Below are 9170 nucleotides of genomic sequence, written 5' to 3' on the forward strand. Positions count from 1 at the left end.
TACAATAAGAATACAAGCATAAATGGAAGTAAACACTTTACAATGAAATTTTTGCTTAGCTTTCTATCTTCTTGTTGCTTGGAATCGCTTTTTGCTGATTCAGAAGTGCAGCAACACTTTGTCGGTTCGCCCTGAATCATCCAAGAAGTGGTGGAGAGAATCGTATATGTGCTTACTAAGTTTGAACCTCGCTGTCGTCTTTATACTCCGCAATCTACGGCTCCCAATCGATTACCACATGAGATCTGAGCAATCCCAACCATCCAAATCTCACAACTTGTGCAACGATCATATCCCAATCGATCAACTAATCGATTGGGAGTAGTTGGATCGATAAGTTAATCGATTCAGCAACCTTCTGTGCCACCACAGAAGACCCCGGAATCGATTGTCCAATAGATTCTGGCTTCCTCACGTTATTGCGAGAAAATAAACTCCAATCAATCGACCAAGCAACTAGAGTATCCCAATCAATTGACTAATTAATTAGGGAGCACACTGTGCTTTTCACGCGAGTGGCCTCCAATCGATCAGCTGATCGATTGGAGTAGCCCCAATCGATTAGCTGGTCGATTGGGCTATCCTTGCTCGTGAAACTCTCCTAATTGATCAACTGATTGATTAGGTTCTGGTTCAATCGATTGACTGATCGATTGACTAACCCTAACTTGACTAACTCAAGTCTAGGGTTCCTAATCTCAACATCCGGTTAACTGTGACCTGTTGGGTCTCCTTCATGCTTAGCATCTAGTCAACCTTAACATGTTAGGACTTCATCATCAAGTGTCTGGTCGATCCTTTGACACACTTGGACTTTTTCTCCCCGTGCCAAGTGTCCGGTCAACCTTGACCCACTTGGATTTACCGTCTCATGTCAAGTGTCTGGTCCTCCATGACTCACTTAAACTTCCAAACACCAGGTATCCGATCAACCTTGACCCACTTGATTTTTCAACTGTCTGGTTTCACTCATCAGGACTTCCTCGCTGTCTAACTTCACTCACTAAGACTTTTCACCTGACTTCACTAACCAGAACTTTTCACATCTATTCGATTTCACTCACCGGGACTTTTCACACCAAGTGTCCGGTCAACACAAACTCACTTGGATTTTCATCTTCCGTCAACCTTCCCGTTGAACTTGACCTTACCTAACCTCAATTATGACTTCCAGTCAAATATCCAATCGACCTTGACCTATTTGACTCTTCTTCACATCAAACTGATCAATCTTAGACCAGATGGAAATTGTACCATCAATCTCCTCAAACATATAATTGCACATACAATCTTCATATATATAGTTAAATATCAAAACTCAAACATCACGATTCAAGCTTAAGATAATTACTCAAACTTAGTTAACTTGGTCAATCTTGACTGGAAAAATTGTAACAATAAAAATACAAAAGTGATAAAAATTGAGATGAGAAATCATTTTCTATACATAAAACTATTATTCTACATGAAGTGAGATGAGAAATTATCCAAACTAATTATTTTGTTAAACATAAATTGCATATCTATTTACAATGAACTTTAAGGAGAAAAAACATAGATATCAAATCAATTGAGCAAATAATGACCAATAAGTTTGAAAGTTAAAAAATGCTGACAAAACTAATTATTGCAACTCGTCATCAACTCCATATTTGATATACAATGGCCATTTACTTGTCTTACCACAGAATTCAGAATATCACGTACGCACCAAACAAACAAACAAAAAAGCCTTCACTTTTCATGCCTCATCTTCATCTTTGTTCATCCCTTCTTTCCTTCGTCAAAAAACCATCAAGGTAGTGTGAGCAAGATATGAACAAAAAATAAGTTTTATTTTGATTCTCACAATTCAGATTGTTGTACCAACCTTCAATTGCAAAAGGCATCTTCAAAATAGTCTCTCCAAACGGTACAGGAAATATTTAGCCTCCTTCATACTCATCCCATCCACCAACCAACAATAGTAAGTTCTATAAAAATTAATGAGATATCTGATATATTATAAGAATATTGTATTATATTTCATACTCCTTCATAATCATCAAAATTTTATGTAATTTAATAGAACTTTTATTTACCTCTAATCTTAGCTGATTATTTTTGTTAAGTATAACTCATCTAGTTTTATTGAACTTATGTGAAATGACACAAAATTCAATTTAGATAACATGCAACTGTCTAGGCAGCCCCTAAATTAGTTAGATCATTCTATTATCAAAAAAAGTTATCAAATCATTCTGATTCCACCAACAATTGCACACATTTGAATCATATTCTACAAAAGTTCATATGACCAGTAGGAATGCATAAAAATATTATATTATACACGTGTATTTTAAAATAAATGGAAAATTTTAAGTCTATTATTTTTTCATGATAAAGTAACACTAAAACGTATATTAGTTAATCCTATAGTAAAGTATACAGTTTATCCTATAGTAAAGTATATGGTATGGTTAAAAAACATGATGAGCCAAATAATACTAAACCTAGAATGATCGATTTGATTTCATACAAAATTTCCAACAATCATCTAGATAAATTAGAAAAGTACAAATAAAAATTCATCCTAACCGTCAACATTCTCAGATCCCGTTAAGGAGAAAAATCCCTAATAATGTACCGTAATTAAATCTCAACCTGATCTATCACTAGAGAATTTAACCATAACATATTACCCTAAGAACATATGGGATGGTTTAAGATTATACGAAAGAAGACCAGGGTTAATTAAGATTCGATTGGTTTAAGAGATAAGAAAAATAATCTCGTGTTTAATCAATTACAATGGTACTCTCTCAACAAAAAAAAATAATCTTGACAGAATTAATCAATGGATTGACACTAATTCACTAATCATCCGAATTGAAAGATCGATACAGTTGACTTCTTCCTTTGGAAATCGAGGCCAATGCAATGGATTAGTTACAGGAGTGGAATCTCTCCCACTTGAGATTGAGAGGTAGAATCTCAGGCGAAACATAAATCCCTCGGGCAGGCTGGACGGACCTTCACCTTGTTTTTTTGCCGCTGCAGTGGAGTCTCTCCAACTGAATATGACGTTTGACCTGTTTAATTCCTTATCAAACAGATAAGGGCACAAGAATACTTGTCTCTAAAATTCTGCACTGCTAAAATGCACATAAACATTTTCCCCTGTTATTATCCACATCAACGGCTATAAAGCTCGACCATAATTCATTTCATCCTCCCATAATGGCTCATGCACACATCAACCCTTTTTCCATTTGATTTCAAGTGGAGCGTTTCGAGCGAAAGCATAATAATTAACAGGGAAAATTACAAGAAAATTATACAAAACTCTATCAAGCAAAAAAAAAAAAAAGCAGGAATATAAAGATTTTGAACAAAAAGTATCAACAGGTGTTTCACCTTCATGAAGCTTTGTTCGAATAAATCAAACCACCACCAAAGAAAACTATAAATCCAAGATGGCTGATAAGATAAACTTTTTCTTTTTATCATTGCGATACACTGTTTTTCAGTTTAAAAGGACACACTACCAACAATCATATGAAGATATGATGTTGGATCTTCTTGATGATATATATTTGCAATTGGCTGAGATGTTGCTCTGACAGGCTGATAAAACTTCTTGGTTTTCATTTATAAGGTTTATTCCTGTGTCAAGATTTGGAGGAAAACAAATAGTTGTTATGTACCAGAAAAAATTATACCAAGTTAAGTGCAAAATAGCTTAATTTATCTCATCAACAACATTGATACAAGCATTTTTAAATAGTTTCAATTGCTTTAGGAAAACCATTTCAATCTGACCATTATTTCTCTATTTAACCACTTGAATCTACAGATCAGCAAACACAGTGCTATTAGGAAGACAAATTAAGGTAACAAGACCATCAACTGAGTGCAATAGAACCAATAAGATATTTAATTTGAAGCTTATAGGAGATGAAGGGAGAGGGAACAAACAGAAGAAACATGCAAAGATAACAAGTTTGCATGATCACCTGCACTCGAGGGGCTTAACAATGCAAGAAGAAGAAACAAGTTTAGAATATATATTCTATTGTGGCAAGTTACTTTCATTGCTAACGATCATGAAACTGTATTATGGTCCCCCATGTCTTGGCCATTTGCACTAATGGCTAGTAGCCACCCGTGATTTACCCCCTCTGTGTTGGCCTAAGGACGGGTTGGCGGGGGCGCGGGGGGCGAGCGAATCGGCTTTTTGCCACATGAAACTGTATTATGGTAGTTTATGCTGACAGAAACATCTAAAAAAAATGTTTAGCTACTGATTAAAAATTGGAAAAAAAAAATAGATGATTTAGAAGCACAAATTCAATGGTATAAATAATATTGCTCTTTCTAAGACTAATAACAACAAACAGGTTATGAGCATAGCAATTGTACCGTTAGATTTTGTTCCTCGGCAGCTCCCTTCTTCTCATTTGTCTTCCCAGTTGCCACCATTTCTGCCATGATTTCCTTCTTCTTCTTCAGTTTGGTGCGGGGCTTCGTCGGATGCAGGTGGCGCGCCTGGAAGCCCACCATGGCTCTCAGCAGCAACAGCAGCGCGCCCTCCACCTCCGCCCCCTTTCCACTCGGCTCCATCACTCGCAACGCCCTCGCCACCGCCTCCATTGTGCTCACACAACCCTGGAATGGCTCCTTCCTCAGCACCAGCTCGGACTCGAACGTGCTCGGCCCCTCCACCCCCGGATCGTATCCGCCCAGTGAAACCCTAACAGCAAACCGCTCGAGGAACGGCGCGCTCGCCGCCGCCATCTCCTTTGCTTGCCTCCACGTGCCGTCGAACACGACGAGGACGGAGGGCAGGGGCCCCGACTCGGTGGCAAAGAGGGAGAGATCCCTGCCTCCGGGGAAAAGGAAGACAGCGGAGGGGCGATCGGTCGCGTTCCGGTAGAGGGAGTCGAGGGGGGAATGGGAGCCGAGGCGGAGTCGGCGGCCAGGGAGGGTGTGGCATCGCAGGAGGGAGCGGGAGAGAAGGGGGAGGGTGGAGAGAGGGTTGCGGCGGAGGGCGTGGGGATGGTGGAGGACGATGATAGTAGTGGAGGTAGGGATCGGCTGAGCAGGGAGATGGGCGCACACGCACACGCTCACTGGCCGTCCGCACCCGTCCCAGCACATCTCCCGTCCGCCTTCCTCCACTCTGGCGGCCGCCGCCGCCCCTTCTTCGGCATCGTTACGACCGCCACCATCCACTTCGTCACTTCCTCCCATGATGCAATAGGAAAAATTATAAGAAAATTATATAAAACTTATGAATGCCAGGTTATTAGAAAAACTTTATCCGGCAAAAAAATAAAATAAAATAAAGCAGGAATATATTGACAAAAAGGTGGAAACGCCACCTAGCGGCTCCTGACCCCGGCTCTATAAAATTTTAGAGGGAGTAAATCACGATTAATACTGGGTAGAAATATATTGATGTGTTTTAATCCCTAAAATAAATAAATAAAATAAAGCAGGAATATAGAGACTTTGAACAAAAAGGACCAATAAACAAATGCCTTGAAGCTTCAAAAAGTTAAACCACCATAAAAAAAAAGAAAACTACATACCCAAAATTACATTTGGCACTCAAAAAAAATGGTAGCAGGAAATCATAATTTCTCCCATCTTTCTACCATTGCCCTTAGTTGTAAGACAAACCAAATTCAACAAATGTTTGATAAGGAATAGGAAGAGCATGCCCCCTCGGATGGGTCTAGTGGCTAGCGTATGAGATGTTGTCATAATGAAATCTGGGGTTCGAATCTCGACAAAGCCGAGGTAAATACCTTTCTTATGTGCTAGTTATTATTACAAAGACTAGTAGCCGTCCGTAATTTACCTTTTCCATGTTGACCCTGGGACGAATTGACGGGGGACACTGGGGCAAACGTATTCATCTTTTACCACAAGGAATAAGAAGAGCATATTACAGAAGTTTTAGAGACAACATAAGTAAAGCAGATTACACTAAAATTCCCAAAGTGATTGTCAAAAGAAAAGGCAATGTCATCTTAAGAATAATGATGTTAATTAGCTAACTAACTAGAAAAGATAACCAAGTATAGACTTTGTTGAACAACTTCAAAGAGAAGTTTCAGATTGTCATTTATATATAATCGCTTCTTTGTCTTTGGTCTTTTTTTTTTTCAAGTGTAATTAAATAAGATATAGTTATCGATCAGGATAACTTATATGCCATGAATAAATAGGAATTTTTTTTATCCATATCACATGTCAATTTACTAGCATTAGCAAGCTTGTATGCCTTGAGTAAATATGGTTTTATATCATATCACATTTCAATTTACTAGCATTAGCAAAAGCCATATCTCCTAGCATAATGTGGGTTCTAAATACTTTTAATGTGTCACTGAATAAATTTCATCTGAAGGTCCTTTTCCACTTCTCCCAATTTTCGAACTTCAAAAGTAATCACTACATCCTTATCCTTATTATATTATTGATTAAGGCAAATATACTAACAATTGGGTTAATAATTATCTCATTTTTCCAATTTCAAACTAAAAGCAATTTTTTTGTGTTATTAAGCAAAACACATGCATACATTATTTTTTCTGAATATGTGTAACAGGCACTGGGAGTACAAAGGCACCAATTGCATGACAATAAAACCCAGTTGGTGCAACTACGGCCTAGGTGACATTAAACCCTAATTCTAGATTATTGGGGTAAGAAGGGTATGCAGCTGCAAAAGGTAAGTGACGGCTGAAAAAGAGGTATGGCTTCATTTTTTTCACTGTGGTAATGTTTCAAAAACTATAAGATGAGAAGATACCAGTAAAAGGGATGACAATGACCAAAAGAATGAACTTCGTGGATGAGTATTATCATAAAATTGTAACAGCAATTATAATTCATATAGAGAAGCCAACATAAGAGTGTTATTTGGATCATATTCATCTGAGCATGTAGTAGCAGATAAACAACATACTGAGGCACTAGATCTTAGCTAGCAATGTAGATAAATTAAACACAGATGGAATAAACCTTGTGAGCCACTCCATCTCGTGTATAATATTTATTTGCAATTTCAAGGCATCTTTCATCTATTTCACATGCAACTAATTGGCCGAGTCTCAGGTAAAACCATTGCAATAGCTAAAGAAGAGTAACCTTCAGATAAAGAGCAGAAATTTTTAGCTGAGAATTATCCTTAATTATATAGCATTCTTTAAATAGAATGGTTAACAAATAAATCATAATTGCATCTATATTTAGCACATCCACAAGGAAATTAGCTCATTACTAGTCCTAATGATATAGGTTGATCAATAAACTGCAGCATAATATACTGTCCACATTTTCAACATAATGAGTCCAAAGTTTAGCACGTGTTAAATTGTCAAATCCTACAATATCGCTTAGTGAAAGCGAGTTCTAATCAAGACAGCAACAAATGAGGAATTAGGCCCAATTGTATAGGCAGGAGAAAATGATTATCTACCATTAAGTTTTATATAGAATGATGAGTTATGACAAGGTTATTTAACTAAATCTAATTTTTATATAGAATGACGAGTGATGACAAGATAATCTAGCTAAGTTCAAGTAATATTAATGCTTGAAAGCAAGCAATTAAAGAACAAATTCATGATCATGCAATTGCAATAACTGAAGAAAAAATACATGATGGAGGCAACAAAGTATTCAAAAGGTCTAGAGAAGAAAAGTAAGTGGATCCAAACAAAGATATATTTAAAGAAATCATATTGTATAGACATCAACTTCAATACACTTTCGTGCTCCAAGAATTTGTGCAAGAATCACTTCACTAGTAGTTGGGCTTGATCAGAAGATACCTATAGGAAAAAGTTATTTATTTAGGATCAGGTGCCAAAAGCTTAAACACTAAAGAAAATACATATATTTTGTGTTCGATCCAGGGCTGAGATGCAGAATAAAAAAAACTCTGGTCTCTGGTGTAATATTCATGTAGAATACAAGAGTTAAGACTGATATGAAAATACAAAGTTTGTGTATGGTTATTAAGTGAAATTTACTACTGCTGATTTTTTATCTTTCTCTTCAAGGGGATTGTTTAACTAAGTCATGGCTGTGATGAAAAGCACCTTCAATGATCACAATGAAATGAGTCACCTTCATGGGCAAATCTGACCAAAACATATAATCTCTTTTATTCCTGAACAACTTTGGTCCATTCCCAATTCGACGTAATTTATTATTAATGTTTTATCACCCTAAATTTTTATCCAATATGTAATTTCCTTATATGGTCATTTCGATATAGGACTAATCTATCATCATCAATCGTATTAAAGATGCCACAGTTCTGCTACGAATTCTCACATAAAAACGAGAAACGATTTGAAGGAAAGAGGTTCAAAAAGATCTCAAATTGCATATCAAACGAAATACATTCAAGACAAGATGTACTCTAGAACATGAGGCAAAAGCAACGAAACAAGCAGTAATACCTGCATCTGGCTTCCTGGATGTTTCTTCCCGCAGTTTACGAACTCGTCAAATCAAAATTACTTAAACCAGATTCCGCCCGCTGAAACGATGGGGAAAATAGCGAGATGTGAGCATTACCGGATGTTCGCGGACATTGGATAAGACACATTTGTATAGATGAGGCGTGAGGTTGATGACCTGCTTTCCCCGTAGCTGTTCTCCTCGGAGGTCACCACGGATGGGGAACGAAGGTGGGAGAAAGAGAGGAGGGGGACAAGGGGCCTTGATGGGAGAAGAGAGCTCAGCAGGGCACAGAGTGGAAGCGGTCGGATGGACATGGCCACGGAACCGGTTCGCCGCCTTGTATCAAAGTCAAAGTAAATAAACTACTTGTTATCCATAGACGCTTAGGGTGCGTTTGATTAAATTATCATGTATAATTTTAGTTATGTAATTATCAGGTAATCACATAATTAAGATTATAGAGAATAAAACATAATCAAATGTTGTTTGGTTCAACCTAGGTAATGCAATAAAAACTTGTTTGTTTGAAGGTTTTAATGAATACCTTAGTTTAATATTTTATCGTATTACCCTGAGTTACAAAATCAACTATACATATTATTATTATTTATTTTTTTATGTTTTTTTTACTTTTCTTTTTATATTTTTTTAACTTTTTTATGTGTTTTTTTTTATTTTTTTTAATGGTTTTATATTTTTCATAT

General features: G+C 37.0%; 1 protein-coding gene across 3 annotated transcripts; it reads right to left on the reverse strand.

Moving 5' to 3' along the window:
• Window positions 1-2729: 2729 nt before the first annotated feature.
• Window positions 2730-8787, reverse strand: LOC121988996 (tRNA-uridine aminocarboxypropyltransferase 2-like). 3 transcript variants are annotated; one of them, XM_042542759.1, is made up of 5 exons: window positions 8641-8787; window positions 8463-8542; window positions 7761-7826; window positions 4402-5221; window positions 2730-3645 (listed from the first exon to the last, which is right to left on the reverse strand). In XM_042542759.1, exons 4-5 carry the CDS (start codon window positions 5137-5139, stop codon window positions 3640-3642), a joined length of 744 nt encoding a protein of 247 aa, XP_042398693.1. In that variant the 5' UTR covers window positions 5140-5221; window positions 7761-7826; window positions 8463-8542; window positions 8641-8787; the 3' UTR covers window positions 2730-3639. The 3 variants fall into 3 exon arrangements, with proteins under 3 accessions (XP_042398693.1, XP_042398694.1, XP_042398692.1); XM_042542760.1 differs by having other exon boundaries at window positions 7753-7826; XM_042542758.1 differs by lacking the exons at window positions 7761-7826; window positions 8463-8542; window positions 8641-8787 and having other exon boundaries at window positions 4402-7701.
• Window positions 8788-9170: the final 383 nt, after the last annotated feature.

This window comes from Zingiber officinale, chromosome 6B, assembly GCF_018446385.1.
Source record: "Zingiber officinale cultivar Zhangliang chromosome 6B, Zo_v1.1, whole genome shotgun sequence".
NCBI lineage: Eukaryota > Viridiplantae > Streptophyta > Magnoliopsida > Zingiberales > Zingiberaceae > Zingiber > Zingiber officinale.

What these genes read in the sequence shown, in the direction of transcription:
- LOC121988996 (XM_042542758.1), bottom strand. Translation starts at nt 5,232, where the DNA reads ATGGGAGGAAGTGACGAAGTGGATGGTGGCGGTCGTAACGATGCCGAA.